The sequence below is a fragment of the Peromyscus maniculatus genome, chromosome 9 (genome assembly GCF_049852395.1).
Source record: "Peromyscus maniculatus bairdii isolate BWxNUB_F1_BW_parent chromosome 9, HU_Pman_BW_mat_3.1, whole genome shotgun sequence".
NCBI classification, from domain to species: domain Eukaryota; kingdom Metazoa; phylum Chordata; class Mammalia; order Rodentia; family Cricetidae; genus Peromyscus; species Peromyscus maniculatus.
The window spans coordinates 46,868,015-46,885,026 of NC_134860.1; the positions used below are offsets into that span (position 1 = coordinate 46,868,015).

The 17,012-nt window shown below is 36.0% G+C and overlaps 1 protein-coding gene across 3 annotated transcripts in view; it reads right to left on the bottom strand.

Annotated features, from left to right (window-relative positions):
• The window catches only part of Exoc5 (exocyst complex component 5), a 56,302-nt gene that overhangs the window by 15,782 nt on the left and 23,508 nt on the right, over positions 1 to 17,012 (bottom strand). For all 3 annotated transcript variants that reach the window (XM_076544891.1, XM_076544892.1, XM_042284758.2), the window contains exons 6-12: positions 12,728 to 12,756; positions 11,323 to 11,432; positions 10,629 to 10,673; positions 10,386 to 10,526; positions 9,646 to 9,728; positions 8,571 to 8,780; positions 6,729 to 6,876 (exon numbers count right to left, since the gene is read on the bottom strand). In XM_076544891.1, coding sequence (XP_076401006.1) covers positions 6,729 to 6,876; positions 8,571 to 8,780; positions 9,646 to 9,728; positions 10,386 to 10,526; positions 10,629 to 10,673; positions 11,323 to 11,432; positions 12,728 to 12,756 — 766 coding nt within the window. The remainder of the gene's footprint in view (positions 1 to 6,728; positions 6,877 to 8,570; positions 8,781 to 9,645; positions 9,729 to 10,385; positions 10,527 to 10,628; positions 10,674 to 11,322; positions 11,433 to 12,727; positions 12,757 to 17,012) is intronic.

Genomic DNA, 17,012 nt, shown 5'->3' on the forward strand with positions numbered 1-17,012 from the left:
AAAGATTATTGAATAGTAAACCTAACATGTAAAGACCCAACTACATACTTCCATATACCAAGTTAAACTTGAAATTAAGTAAACTTAAAAATTACATTTAATTTTTTGTTTTTTTGAGACAAGATTTCACTTTGTAGACCAAGCTGGCCTATACCTCACAATGTAGCCTGACTGGCCTTGAACTCATAGAATCCTTCAGCATCAGTCTCTCTTGTGCTGGGATTATAGGCCTGCCAAATTGAAAATGCTTTCATATTATAGTAATAAAAAATATATCAATTCTTCCCAAGTAGAATCAAAGATTCACTGTCATTCCAATCAAAACCAGACTTTCCCATGAGAGAAACTAATAAGCTATTAGACATATATGAAATACAAAATAGTGTATATGAAAATGTCAAAGGCCATACTCCCTGACTCAAGGCCTCCTGTGCCATTACAGTTAAAACAGCATGATATTGACATGAAAGATATATAATACAGAACAGAGATTAAAACAAACCATAAATAAGCAGTCAAATGATTTCAACCAAAGTAGAAAGTAATTTTTTAGAGAAAGAAGTCTTCAATAAATGATGGCAAAAATAAATGGAAACCTAATTGTAAAAAATATAAACTTCAATCCATACATGATTATATGAGATTTCTAAATTAATTCAGAGCTGACTATAGGCTTGATAAGCAAAACTGCAGATTATAAAACTACTAGAAAATCTAAAAGGCAATTCCTGTAACTCTTAGTTCCACAAAGATGTATCTGCAATACAAAAATGTACCATTCACAACAGATGTGTTAAAATGCATTTTATCTAAATTAAGAACTTCTATACTTTGAAATATTAAATTGCAAAATCATATATCTGATTAACAAACTATAACCAGATTATAGAACTTAAAAAGTGTTCAAAAGATAACCCGACTTTAAAAATGCACTAAAGATGAATAAAACACTTCATTAAAGAGGATGTCCAGATGACAAACACATGAAAAGATGTCCAGTGTGAAGCTAATGCCTTTAATCCCAGCACTCAGGAGGCAGAGCCAAGCGGATCTCTGTGTGTTCAAGGCCAGCCTGGGCTACAGAGCGAGATCCAGGACAGCCACCAAAACTACACAGAGAAGCCCTATCTCGAAAAATAAATAAATAAATAAATAAATAAATAAATAAATAAATAAATAAATAAATAAAAGACAGAAAAAAAAAAGCCTAAGCTAGCACTGCACACTCTACTAGTCTAGTTGTTTCTTAAGAAGAAATACCCTATGACCATACCACTGCCAAGTATTTTGGAGATTAATTCATGCTGATTGGTATAATTCTAGCTGATTCGTTTAAATTGGTATAGTTTTCTAGTGTGTGAACAATGCCATTAGTTCTCTCTTTTTCATGTGTTTACTTCTAGGTTTTTTTTTTTGTCATAATAAAGAATGCTGTAATTAGATTACCACATGCAAATAAGAATTTTTAAAAACCTGACAAATTATTCTTCCAAGTAACTATTGCAATTCCCCCCAACCCTCAGCATTACTGAGGATTGAACCAAGAATCTCACATGCTAGACTCTAACACTGAGCTGCAGTGCCAGTTCTCACTGTAACAATTTTCCAAGTCACTGGTAGTATATGAAAGTGTTTTTTACCTCACTTTGTTACCAACACATAACAATATCATAGTTCTTAGTTTATGCCACCTTAATAAAAATTAAATGGCATCATTCCTAATTTACTTTCTTATTAATATGTAATTTATACTTTGTTATATATGTATATTCTTTGAATATTCCTACCAATTTGTATATTAATTTATTGACATTCAAAATGCATAAGTGATAAATATGCATGTAAGTGAAATACTAAGTTTTCCTCAGTTCTTAATTCCAGTATTTAAGAGCTATGGTTTTCACTATAAAAGTGTAAGAGTCATCTCACTGGGTCTTTATGATGATTAAATGAATTAATATATAATACTTGAAGTATCTAGATTAGCTACTAAAACATATTATAAAATACAGTAACAGGCAAAGTCTCACTACTACTGCCCCAAGTCAAAGTCTATGGATGGAGCCTCTGGACTGGCCTCAGTGCTAAGCAGAAATGTGCAACAAGACAGACTTGTGCTCAGGCCACATCACTATCAGCTGCAGCTTGGGCCTTGAGTAAACCTCTAGGATAATCCCAGGCCCTTCAGCCACAAGTCTCAGTCACAGGTCAGCTTAGGATGAGTCATGGCAACCAAGGGATCGTTTTTACCATGCTACTCAAGACCTGAACAACACAATGTGTAAAAGACTTCATCTGCTAAAGGAAGGACAGGAAACTAAGCACACAGTTTTCCTCAGAACTGAATGCCAGGCCTTCCTGGCCACAAACAGACCATAGTTCTGTGCAGACCACAACAGTATGAGACTTTGTCCTATCTCTGTGCTGTACTCATTCTGATGGACTATGAGCTCTGGGTAAGACCAAGTATTACGGTATCAGTGACAGCAAAGACAGAGTAACTTCATTTGGAAAAAGAAGACAGATGGATGCAAATCATTTCTCCGGAGGTATAAACCAGACCTCCCATAGCAAGGCTGCGGAGTGCTGGGCAAGAACCCTGAAGTGCTGAACACAGGTCAATAACTGTAGAAACAACTTTTGGGGCTACCTTGGCTCAGTAGAAAGATGCATAAACAGCATTATCTACCTTTCTATGGAGCTCCTAATGTCTAGGTCTTTCCTGCTATCAAGCCAATGTCAGCTTTATAGGATGACTGTGGATCTGTGACAGACTCAGGCTGAAGGCACTCTCTAGTGTTGACATGATGACAGCAAGAGAACCACAGAGTTGGCAACAATCTAGACTCAGGGTGCCATCTAGTGCTAAAACAAGAACAGTGACCAAGGTCTTGGTGAAAATAATAAACAGATTACTGTGGAACAATGAGTATAAAACAAAACAAGGGCAGGTTACTATGATGGTAATAAACATCTAAACATCCAATATGCAGACACTGCTGCAGGCCAACAAGCACCCAGAGGTTTCAGGGTCCCAAAAATGAACAAAGTAAGGCATCAGAACCACGCAAAGTGTGTGATCTCTCAAGACAAAAAACTCAAAGTAAATGTTTTAAAGAAATTCTAGGAACCTCAAGAAAATATATGCAAATAATTCTGCAATTTGCCAAAGAAAGTTGAAATAATTTATAAAACCAAAACATCCTGGAGCTAAAAGCACGGTAAGTAGAATGGAAAATGTAATAGAAGCATCAATGGCAGAAACAAGAAGAATCAGCTATCTCCCAAACCAGACTATTTTAAGTATACATATAAGGAAAAGAAAAAAGGAGTAAGAATATCTAAAGATTGCAGGAACTATAGGAAAGCATTAAAAGAGAAAATTTTGGGGCTACTAGGGTTCAAGAAGGACAAGAAAATAAGAATGGAGAGTTTATACTTCAAGATCCATTATAACCAAGTCAAAGGTTAAAGATAAGATTCTGAAAGAAACAAGAAAAAAAGGGAACAAATAGCATGTACATGTAAAGGGATCGATAGTGTACACCTGTCCTTAGAGGTGAAATTTGGCTTTTTTGTTGCCTTCCAGTAGTATGTATCGGAATCTTTTTTTTTTTTTAATTCCACTCAGCCACTCATCACTCAACTGGAGAATTGCAGAACTTTAACATCCAGAAGAGACTGAGATGAGATATTCACATATTGAAGAAGGAAGAAAGAAGATAAACAAAGCAAAACAAAAACCTAAAAACAAAAGTCTGCCAACAGGAATATTATACCCAGCAAAGCTAACCAACAGGAATACTATACTGTGGTGATATTTTATTTGTACTGAAATGTGATTTTAATTTTATGTTAATAAATAAAGTTGCCCTGGGGTCAGAGCTATTAGAGCCATAGCAAGAGCATGGTGGTTAGAAGAGCTAGGTAGATTTCTGTGTGTTCAGGGATACAGCCAGTATTGGAGACATACGCCTTTAAGACCTGGAGGGCGGTACTTACAGGCAGTGATGAGGCAGTCATGTGGTTGGGTTTACAACCAATGAAAAGGCAGAATAAAAAAACTATTTAAACACAGACAAACAGGAAGTAGCTCTCTCTGGGGAAGCTAGGAGCACTGCAGGAGGTAAGATTTTATCTCTGAGCTCTGACCTCTCGGCTTTCTCTTTTACATTGGCTCTGTGTTTCTTATTTTAAAAAGACGATTGGTTACATCTACATCTGGCGCCCAACGTGACAAGAATCCATTAAAAACTGCTTGGGGCCGGCTCCCTAGCCGGAGCAGCCGGCTCCCTAGCCCTGGCCCAGGTCTGCTTGGGCTCAGGCCGGACTGTGAGCTGCTTGCTTAAAGCCAGTGCTACAAACAACTCAGGCCTGCCCTGCTAAACAGGGCCCCTGCCTGTAAAGCCAAGCCTTGACTCGGCTCAAGAGGGAACAAGTGGCTGGATTTAAGCTTTAGCCAGCTACGCTTTCACTTTCACTTTCGCTTTCGCTTTCTCTCTGTCTCTCTGTTTCTCTCTCTCTCTCTCTCTCTCTCTCTCTCTCTCTCTCTCTCTCTCTCTCTCTGGATTCACACCTAGGACACTAGGTGGCTCTTTTGAAATTCGCTCAGATTTCTACTGTTCTACGCAGATTTGGTAAGTCATAAAGAAAAAAAAGACAATTACTAATTTTAAATACTTTACATTATTACCAACTATTAAGATATAAAGAAATAAAAGTAGTTAGACATTACAATAGAAATTGTAGTCATATTAGATATGTTTTAAAAATTGAGCAGATATATTTTAGACAGGTCATCTTCAAACCCTTCAGAGATCTACCGAATATGGCATTTAAAATGTTTTAATAACTTAGAAATTTTTCTTTTTTGAGACATATCGGCTCCTGGCAGTACCAATCTACTTCAGAGAAAATATGGGCATTGAAGAAACTGCATATAGAGTTAACTTTCATTATGGCAAAAGTTAGCCACTGGACAACAAAGTATCCTCAAATCAACAGGACAAAATGGACAGACAGAACACGAAACAAAGGACTACCGATTCCTGCCAAAACAAGTGTGGTTATGGCTTTATCAAAAGGCATCTTCTGAGGCCAGGACAATATGGCACCATCCCTGAAGTGGCCTTCACAATCTGGAAAAGATACAGTGCCCCTTTCTTTGAAGGCAGCTGAACAGGCAGTGGGCCGATGGCTTCTGTTGTACAATGGAACAACAACTGAAAGCTCACGCCTCTCAATAGTAGACTGGCATTTAATAGAGAGATGTAGAGAAAAAGGGGATGCTGAGATGAAGCCATATATACACAGCCAAGAAGAATGGACAGCTGAATTCAAAAACCATCAACAATTTCCAGAATTTAAAATCCTGAATCATGACATGACACTAGTGGAATTCAGGTGTTTCTGGTACATGGACTGCTCTCACCCAATGTGAGGTTAAACTGTTGACCTTGTGTACAACCTACTTCACAAATGAGTCTGTCAGATACGATAAGCCTATAGGCTAAAGATGATGCCCCAACACTGCTGAGAAACCTCAGGTGACTGTCCAGACAGCTGACTGTTTCTGTCAACTCACAAAATTTTTGGAAGTTGCTTTTGTGCACTTCCTGTTTTTATTTTTGTGAGCTAGTATTATTTCCTTCTTGGGTCTCTGAGGGAGTTGAAGATTAGTTAGTTATAGTTAAAGATTAATTAGGATAAAAAGTAAATTAGATACATTTTGAACTTACTAAAATAGGATAGATAAGGGAATTATTTTATCTGATTTGTCAAATACAAATGGACTAGACATCGTTTAGGTATTTGTTACTTGTATATATTGTATATAGTTATTGTACTTTTGTATATAGTTTTTCTTTTGTTAGTTATAACCTTTTGTCTTTTTTCTTTTTATTAAAATAGAAAAGGGGAAATATGGTGATATTTTATTTGTACTGAAATGTGATTTTAATTTTACACTATACCCAGCAAAACTAGCCTGGAGACACGATGAGAGGTAAGAGACATTTCCAAACAAACACTAAGAAAATTTATCACTACCAAATACTGCCAGATTTCACTCATAGACCAAAACCAAACAAGGGAATTTCATAGACATTAAGAGTAGAATATGGAGCCGGGCGTTGGTGGCGCACGCCTTTAATCCCAGCACTCGGGAGGCAGAGGAAGGCGGATCTCTGTGAGTTCGAGGCCAGCCTGGGCTACCAAGTGAGTTCCAGGAAAGGCGCAAAGCTACACAGAGAAACCCTGTCTCGAAAAAACCAAAAAAAAAAAAAAAAAAAAAAAAAAAAAGAGTAGAATATGGTCACTAGCAGCTGAGGAGAGACTGGAAAGAGGTAGAGAGTGATGAGAAAAAGTTGGTCAATAGGGAAGAGAAATAATTTGGTATTCTACTGCACCAGTAGGATGACAACAGATTAACAATGTACTCTATATTTTTAAATGCTAGAATAGATTTTGAATGCTTTTCCACAAAGAGATGATGAATATTTGAGGATACATATGCTCATCCTGATTTGAATATTACTCAATGTACACTTTTATCAAAACTTCACATGGTACCTATAAGTACATGCAATTTGTATAAACTGTGTCAATTAAAAATTAATATTAAAAAATTAATTGGTCCTAATGAGGAAGTACATTTATATCTTTCTATAAATGAGACAAAACCTAAAATACACAACTATAGCTTAAAAAAATCAATTTATTATTCTTACCCTATGACATCTTTCAAAGGCTTGTTTGGTTTCTTGTAAAAGATTAACTACCACTTCTTGAGATAGGAAAGTTTCCCCATGCGTATCAATACTTGGCCCCAGTGGTAAGTTGGTACGTTGTCTAATCCTTTCTTTCAAATCTTGAATACTAGTACATCAAAAAGACAAATGAAAAAAGAAGTTTACTATATTTAGGTTTTAACTGCAAATACTCTCAACTTTAATGCATATTTAAAAAAAACCAAAGTAAGCCAATAAACAAGACACTGAAATGCTAATTACAAAAACTCATTTTTAATCACTTTTATCAAAAAAGGATAGCTTTGGAGTGTATGTGCACAAGTGTGTCTGGGTGCATGCACCTGTTTGCTCACAAAGAAGCCAGATGAAGATGTCAGAAGTCTGACCTTGATCATTGTTTACCCTATTCCTTAAGAAGGGGTCTCTTGTTGCATCTGAAGCTGGGCTAACAATCAGTAAACCCTAAGGGTCCACCTGCCTGCTCGCTCCACCCAGTGCTGACAATATAGTTGTGTATATGGCTACATCTGGCTTTTTATATAGATGCTAAGGATTTGAACTCATGTCATTATGACTGAATAGCAAATGCTCTTACTCACTGAGCCATGTCTCCAGTCTCTAAAGTTATGGTCTTTAAAGATATTTTACAGCTTTGGAATTTCAACTCAAGAAGCTATTCTAAATAACAAATAACTAAAAGTAGTCTTACATACAAAGAAAACTTAAAAATTTTAGTGCTTTTTTTTAAAAACACAACCATTTAAATATATGGCTCATGTCTTCACTATATTAAACTAGATCTATTAAGTACAACTGAGCATTTCTTAGTGACTAGGGATCACCTAGAACACTTATGTTGACATCTCTAGGCTAAACTACTTTTGCTACTAGAACATATAGCTCAGGTACTATGAACTCATTTTTTGAAGTCTTATGATTACTCTTTAGGTTTTTATTTTTTGAAATAAAAAGATTTTGATTTAGCACGAAAACATCTCAAGAACTTTTCTTTTTAAAATTTATTAGGTATGTGTGCATGCATTTGTACAGGTGCACATGGGTCAGAAGGCAGTTTTGAGGAGCCAGTTTTCCTACCGTGGATTCTGAGGATGGAACTTGGGTATTAAGGTTCACATCAGAAGCACTTTTACCAGCTGAGCCATGTTGCCAGCCCAAGATTTTCACTCCTTTACTAAAGCCATTCAGATATTATCTTTATTTATTATTATAACCTCCAATCATAACAAGAGCAGCCTGGGTGTACAAGTGTACAAGTCTGCAAGACACCAATAGAGGTTGGTCCTACTTGCAGGATCTGCTAGGTCCCATCTGGAAATGATCTGAGCAACTAAATGTCATCAACTTTACAGCAAATTCTCTTCTTTTCATATGCAAATTATCTCAGACTTTAAAGTATAAATCTAATAGTTTTATGTACAAATGACCAAAAAAGCTCATCAATTCAGTGCTGCCTAAAATGTAAAATATTTGCTCTGTTCTTTACAGCTTCAATAATAAAGGATGTGATTCATACTTAATAACCCAGAATAATTAACACTGGAAGGAAACTTAAGCTACAGAATACTTTATATTACTAGTATTATCTTTATATTATTTTGATTGAGAAGTATATGATTTACATTTTAATCATGTTAGTTTAGGTCATTTCAGTGTGTCATTTGAAAGCAGGATTTGGTCAATAGCACATACAGTATGAAGAGCTGTTCATAGAAAATCTTAATGACAGTTAATATTTACTAACTTTGCCCAAACTTAATGTTCTTAATGTTTTTAAACTATATTTAATTTTTAGAAACCTACCCTCCTGTGCCAATGGATCTCTTTTGGTGGTTTTTTGAATCATAATAGCGCTGGAGAATCATAGCACTTCTGCTTTTCAGATATCCAATCTCCACTTCAATATAGTTTTCCAAATAGGAAATGAAAATGGACTTGATAAGCTTAGACAAGAAAGTCTGTTTATCAGTACCTAAGTTAAACTCCATCAATTTGCTTGAAAGACTGGTGGTTCTTTTCATGGAAAAGAGAGAAAAGATTAATATATATTTTAGATACAGCAGCAAGATTAAAGACCCTATATATTCATAATAGGACTTTAATGATTTATATCAAACAATCATTTCTTAAATGTTGGGGGACTACTTAGGATATAGAAAGCAACTTACAAAGTTATATATGGAACAGAAAAAAAAACATTACAAATAATATTATAGCCTTGAAAACTGACATAAAGTGGTAGAGATAACCTAGAAAAAAGGCCATGGAGCAATGACTAACATAGAAATAGCAAAAACGGAGAGCAGCCTAAGGTATGTTCTAAAGCCTTCCCCCATAAGGAACCCACATGATTCTTAGAGTTCTACTGTCTATTCACCACTTCTGTCTCTGTTCATGGGGACTGACTTCTAAGTTTTTATTTCACACTGTTGAAGAGAATGTTGCTGCTGTTGTTAGGATGAACTTTCTCCCAAAACAATGGGACTTCAGATAAATGTAACTGCACTGATTCTTAAGAACAACAAAAACTAGCTCACAAATAACAAATAAAATTCTTAAGTCAGTTTAAACAAGGTCTTTTGCTAGTACAGTAAGAATTCTGCTCTTTTGTAACTCCAGTCTATACAGGCAAGAATTTAATGCAAAACAGGATGCTGCTATCTGATAAAGTACCTGAACACTTCCCATTTTCTATTAAAAGAGACAGAGAATATGAAATGTATTATTATCATCTAATAAGTAACAACAGACCTCAGCAAGGCATGGTCACACATGCCATGAAAGCTAGCATTCATGAGGAGAGGCAGCTAGACCTTGGTGAACTTGAGGACAGCCTGGTCTTCACAGTGAGTTCCAGGCTAGCCCTGTCTCCACATACCTGGTATACAGATCATAGAGACTTTTGAGATACTGCTCAGCATCCGATTTCCTACATTCTTCTAACTGATCTTTCACAAAACTCTAAAAATTAAAGTAACATTCTGTTAAGGAAATATTAAATTGTATAACTTCTCAAGATCATTATGTTAAATAAATAAACAAAACATAAAAACACAAATATCACATTCTTCCTCGTCTTTGAAACCTAGATTTAAAATTCTATGAGTATGTCGAAGGTAAACCAGAAAGGGGGCTGGAGGTAGGAAGAGATCTTAAGGAGGTAAGAGATAAGAGGGTGAAAGCGGAAGGGGACTTCCATGAGGAAACAAAGGGACTTCCTGGAGGAGGAGGGGGACAGGGCAGGGAAGCGGCAAAGAACAAAGAAGAACATACGAAGCTGCTATAATGACACCCATTTCCTGAAATGCTAACCAAATAATAATAATAATAATAATAATAATAATAATAATTAAAAAAAAATCTTTCAAAGGTCCCGAGTTCAATTCCCAGCACCCACATTAGGTGGTTCATAACTACCAATAACTCCAGCTCCAGGGGGAATCTAACACCTTTAGCTTCTGTGGGCACCTGCACTCATACGCATGAATACACACACACACATACACATGTGCACACATGATTGAAAATAATGAAAATAAATTTGAAAAATTTTGTAGAAAAAAAAATCAATAACACATTGCCCTAAGAACTATTTAATTCATTACTGTTTGAAGTTACCTGTAGTTTGATTTCAAACACATTCTGAATAAGTTTAGCCAGTACTGCTTCTGGATTACTAAAGATATCTCCAACTTGCTTGTTCACTCGCTGACAGAGTATTGCTGCATCTTCAAATATATCATTTCTCAAGTAAGCACCCTAAATGCCAGAGGTATTTTACATTGTCAATATATTACTTATAAATGGCTTCAAAATACAAATTAGTATAAAATAAAATTCAAAAGTATACTGTAAAGTTACCTCCTGGCACTGCTTTATATAAACATCAATACAATGGGAATAACCCTGTTAAAGAAGAAACAATGTTATGGTCTGGTTCTAATTATAATAACAATCTCAACAAAGTGTTACATGTAATAAAACTATATCTTGTATCCCAGTGAATGATCAACAGTCATCAGACTTAAATAAAATTAGAGGCATCGAACCATCTAGTAACTTAGCTAGTAACTTAATGGGTATCTTATCCTATCTTCTTTGATTAAATTAATAGGGTTTTTCAAATGAGGTTTTCCTCTCCAGCTCAGGTTCCGGGAAGATAGCTCCATAACCCACACATTTGTCTTCAGCACCCGAGATCTCTCAGACCCCTATTTCTAGCTACAGTGAATCTACTCTTTGGTTCATATCTTCCATCAGATGTTTACATTCAGGTTTTCCTACTTTTTACTTATTTACAAATATTTTTAATTGAAAATGATGTACTATAAGCAAGAAGGCTGATGGCATGATTTTCTCTCTCTAACTATATAAACTGCTTGTTATAGCATTAATATTACCAGAAAATCACTGAATATTAAGTAACAATTAACAAAAATCAATCCAAATTATTCTGTCATATAGTTATACAATAGTTAGGGGAAATCAAGAGACATAAAATATAAAATCTTCAGAAACTTGAAGACTAATCCTGAGTGAAAATCTTACCATTTACCTTAAAATGAAGTAAAACTGCTGCTACTTCTCTCATCCTGGAGATCTCCCCTCTTCTTTGGGCACTAGTAAACTCCTGAATCAGTTGGCATTCTAAATCATGGTATTTACCTAAAAACAGGAAATCATCCAACTGTATATAAATTACATACAACCATCTCAATCTACAAATATTGCAAAATTTATAGTGGCTATGGGTCTGTCTTCTTGGAAGAATTACAAAAACATGAGATTACAAACAGTGATACTAACTAGCTCATACAATATACTGACATACACAAATCTGTATTTTAAGACACAAAAATTACTAACTGGTAAAAATAGCTGAGCTCTTCAGAGTATAATAGCCATTTATAATTATTACTTAAACCAAAAGATGACTATATATTTGAATGAAAGAAAAAGGAGAGGAAAAAGAAGAAAAGAAATAAAACCCTTCAGATGTCAACTTTGATGGCAAAATATAGGAAAAAAAATCCTTAATCTTTAATCTAAAGCTAGGAAGTATGAGAACTAGAATGCCTTTACCAATGCTGATACTTCTACTGAGAATAAGTCGATTAAATATCAAATTTTATCCTAAGATTGTATGTGGTCCTTGATGTAATACCATATTCTCAAGGCTATTATAGTTCTTAATTACTACTTGAACCTTAGACTAGTTTATAGTCATCAAAAATATTCCTAGGGAATCCAAATATCTATACAAGTCCTCATTCTAAGACTTGGAAAAACAGGTCGTTGGCTTTCTGAGAAATAGCTTACCAAACAGTGAACATAGGTAAAGGCTGCTAAAAAAAATATAGGGATTTTCCCCCCAGAAGCATGGGTATGGCTTAAAAGACAACCCAAAGACTGGCACAAGCCAGGTGTGGTAGTTCACACCTTTATTCCCACCAGCACTCAGGAGGCAGAAGCAGACATATAGATCTCTGTGAGTTCAAGGCCAACCTGTTCTACATAGTGAATTCCAGGATAGCCAGGGATATACAGTGAGACCTTATCTCAAGAAAACAAAATAACTCCCCCACCAAAACAAACTATAATCATACAAGGAATCAAACAGCTAAACAGGAATTGAAATGCTCATGTCTTCCCAATACAATAGAAAAACCCCTGTTCAGAGATATGTAAATGAACACAATTTCTAAAAATACATAGTAAAGCTAAATATAGATAGTCTAAAGCTACATGCTCCCAATTATTTTAAAATATAGAAAGATACATCAAAGTACACACAGGTACTACTAGAATATCCCAGAAATATTTTGAGGAAAGAGGCCTCAAACTATAGGATAGCATAGATCAATGGTATCATTCCCACTTTCTCACCTGTTGCTATTTTTTTTTAAATATGAGTTTTTTTTCTTTTTTAAAGATGTGCTTAATAAATAGATTGCACTTACTTGCAATTTTTGATTTTACTTCTGAAAACCTGAAAAACAGAAAGTCAATGATGAGGTACAATAATCATGACAAATCTGACATAATATAAGACAATACAAAGGGGGAAAGTGGGTGCAGTAATGAATGGGGACCCTCTATATTATCTAACTTTTCTTAAATATAAAACTACCATAAAAGTAAAATGCCACAATAAAAAAAAAAGAAAAAAAACTGTGGAAGAGAATACTGAAAGAAAACATGCCAGGTGACAAAAATAAATGTAAGCAATTCAGATGAGATTGCTATTTCTCATTTAGGAAATGTACATGGACTCATTAATTCCTTTGTTAAAGGAGAAGTTCCACCTGAGGCACTAACAACCCAGCCAATCTCAAAGTTAGGTTACTGTCCTTACTTGTTCACTTGGCGGCTGTGAAGAACCACAATGTAAAGCTTTACTTTTTTTAAATGATCATATATGATGATATAGCAATTACAAATGACAAAAACCACAAATGAATTATTCTAAAACTAGGAAAATGAAAGAGACCATAAAAGGATTCAGAGATGTGTAGGGGTGGTTGTCTGTGCTTTACTCCTGAAGCACCACCCCTAGTAGGCAGCAGGTAACTGCTAGGTACCTGCCCTGTGGCCGAAGAGGGGGGACCGCTTAAGACTTGTTGGCTACCTTGTGGTTTTGGATACTGGATGCTGGTACTAAGGACCAAGCAGAGTTCTCCAGAGAACTGTATTGGACCATGTCCCACCCCTCCTGGATCCTGTGACCAACTCCCTTATACATATTGCGAGTTAACTCAGAATAAATCCCTTTTGACTATCAGACAGACTCCGTGGAATTTCCACTTTATCTGGCGCCCAATGTGGGGCATGAACCCATGACCCTGGATTAAGAGTCCCATACTCTACCGAAAATTTGATTCAAACAGGAGAAACCCCTTGATGAGGAGAAATAAAGGCTCATCCACCGATGTGACATCTCTACAAGTTGTAAGAAAAATTTAACAAACAAGATTTGGGGCAGGGTTCTGTTTTCTGTCTTTACAGGATAATAGAAACACCCATCTTCCAGAAATCATAAGGCCTTGGATACCCAGACGTCTACAGCAGAAGGAAAGAACCTACTGGTACCAATATACTCTACAGGGTAATATCTCACTGCCTGACATCAATATCTCTTTAACTCGAGAATAGTTGATTCAATTATAAATCAAGCTGACTTTGGAGCTGGAATTTGGCTCCCTCCTTTTCTAAATCCAAGCATATTACTAAAAGAAAAATTAGGAGATCCTGTCTCATATCAGAAGAGCCAACTGGTGTGAAACAGAAGAAAATCAATAACTTAGGGACCATTGTTATCTAGACTCTATTTCTATGCTTTTCCTTGCCTTTGAAGAATCCCTTCTCTATCCAATATAAATCCCAAGTTTTCCATTTTGATATTGAAAATGTTCAAGTTTTTCCACAGTAAAAAAACAAATCTTTTCTAATAGCAATCTCTGAAGTCTCCAGAAGGAAGATGGGGTCCCACAACAACTCTACCCAGTCCAGAATGAAGTCACAGTATCCATGAACAATACTCAGTGATTAACTTTGGACTAAAAACTCTCCAAATTAGTTCCATGATAAGATGGTCCATGATATCACACTTTTAGCCAGAATCTCAGACAACCTTACCCATTACTCTGAGACTGGCTGCAGAATCTACAGTTAGTCCAACTGAGACCTGACTATCTGAGCTTTCTTCCAGGACCCCACAGAGATACCATAGCCCCCAAAACAGCAGGAAGCAATTCTAAGAAAACGATGCTCCTTTTCCCAAATGTTTCATGTTTCTCAGGATTATGGATAATGGTTATAGGGTTGGGGGTGGAAGAAAATATTGGACTCAATATTCTCCTTAGGAAAAGAAAACAGGGAATGGATAGGTATAGGATATTAAGGTAGATTATTGTATATACTAGTAAACTAATTTAGCAAAATATCAGCCTTAGGTAAATTGTACTCTTATGGATACTTGTATATTGATACAAATGTAAACTATTTTCATATTTCTATTTAAGATAATGTGCATATTGATACAAATACAGAACTATATTTGTTGTAATGTACATATATTTCTACTCATATTTGAAATGTTTATATATTGATATGAATGTAAAATTATATTTGTCATACTATATGTATGTTCTACCTCTGTTTAGGATATTTTCTATATTGAGACATACTTAGAATTACTGTCATATTGCGTACATTCCTACCTCTGCTTAAGCTGTTTTGTGTATTGTCACAATTTTGAGGTCACTGTCTTTTTACTATACATTTGCTTATAGACTGTCTACCTTGTTCACATAAAGCCTTAGCTCTTAGGTTATTTAGGTAGATAAGACATATTTATAGTCACCTATGCTTGTCATCTCTATAGTTATGTTAGTTAGGTTGTCCAGATTTGCAGATATATAGGTCAGATGGACAGGTAATCTTCAAACACTTCATGGACCTAGAGAATATGGCATTTAAATAACTTAGAATTCTATTGACATGAGACATGATTGCTCCTGGCAGCACTGATTTGATCCCGAGAGAATGCTGGGCTTCTAAGACATTTCCATTTGGAAGTTTGTCTTTTTCTTGGCACAAAATGGCCTACTGGGCAAAGAACTGCCCTTGCCTTGACTGCTCACAGTACGAATACTGTCCTTTCTGAATGAGCAAGACACAAGGAAAAGTGACTACTGAACTCTACCGTCTAAGACAGTAAGATGGTCTTTCAAAATTCCTGCTTCTGAATGGTCTGTCAGACACTCTAGGCCTGTAGCCAATTTGAATGCACCAACGATGCTAAGAAACTCTAGGTGACTGTCCAGGCTGCCAGCTGTCTCTGTCTACTCTCGCAAGACTCCTGAAAGGTGCTTGCGTCCATCTCCCAGTTTCTCAGATATTATTATATTTCTTCTCAGGTCTTTGATGGGATTGAAGACTAATAGTTACAGTTACAATCTTCTTGTATCTTAGCTAGAACATGTTAAGTATTAGATTCAGGTTCTTCAGGACAGACACCTTTTGGAATGATCTCTGTAAGTGCCATTTACCTATGCTCCAGACGTCTCTGGATTTTAGTATGTGTCTCTTGTTTGATGCTGCTCTCGTTAATTGTAGCTCCATTTGTTTATGCCAATACCCTTTATTTCTCCTTGATAATTATTCCTATTGTATATGGTTTTGTGTTAGGTTAGAACTTTCTTCCTTAGACAAAAGGGGGAGAGGAAGGAGTGATTGTCTATGCTTTACCCCTGAAGCACTACCCCTAGTAGGCAGCAGGTAACTGCTAGGTACCTGCCCTCCCACCCCCCAGGCATGGCTGAAGGGGACCCTTAAGACCTGGAATGTGTAAGTACTCACTCTCTCGGCTACCTTGTGGTCTTGGATGCTGGATGCTGGTACTGCAGATCAAGGCAGAGTTCTCCAGAGAACTGTGTTGGACTGTGCCCCACCCCTCCTGGATCCTGTGACCAACTCCCTTATACATATTGTGAGTTAACTTAGAATAAATCCCTTTTGACTATCAGAGAGACTCCATGGAATTTCCACTTTAAAGATGAGTCTAGGAGAATAACTGTCAATTTTTACAAACTGAAAACCGTAAAATACACTAAAAACTTTTCAAGTATTAAGCATCAAGGAAAAAGGATTTTGAGAGATCCTTTACAACTGATCATTTGAAGAAAGAAGATGCTAAAAGCAGGTGAGGAAGGATTACACAGTTAAAGCACTATATAGAAATACCAAAGCCCACAAGAGAATGGCTATATTGATCTATGTGAATACATTAGATCTGATTAGGATATATATTCAACTCCAGGCTTGGCTAGAGGCATGTCAAACGTATGAGAGCTTGGGTTCACTCCTCAGCATTCAGAACCCTCCACCCCCCCAAGGAATAGAAAAGATAAATATAGGCATGAACAGTAACAGTCTGGTGGAGAAAAGTCAGAATGGAAAGCAGGATACAGAATGTAGCCAACTATTAACATCTACCTAATCTTGACCCAGACATTTTATCCACTTAAGTAAGGGTCCTACTCTTGGGTGACTAAGAAAACTACTACTCTTCATCCTTTATGATGGTACAGGGTTGAGAATGAAAAAAAATTATTGGGGGTGGTTAACTGTATGCTAGGAAAATAACAGTCAAGCTTTAAGTACAACAAACTATATCCACATTCTATCTGCATCCGAAGATCTTCAAGTATCAACAGATGAAAACCATGTTCTATATTATGCAGA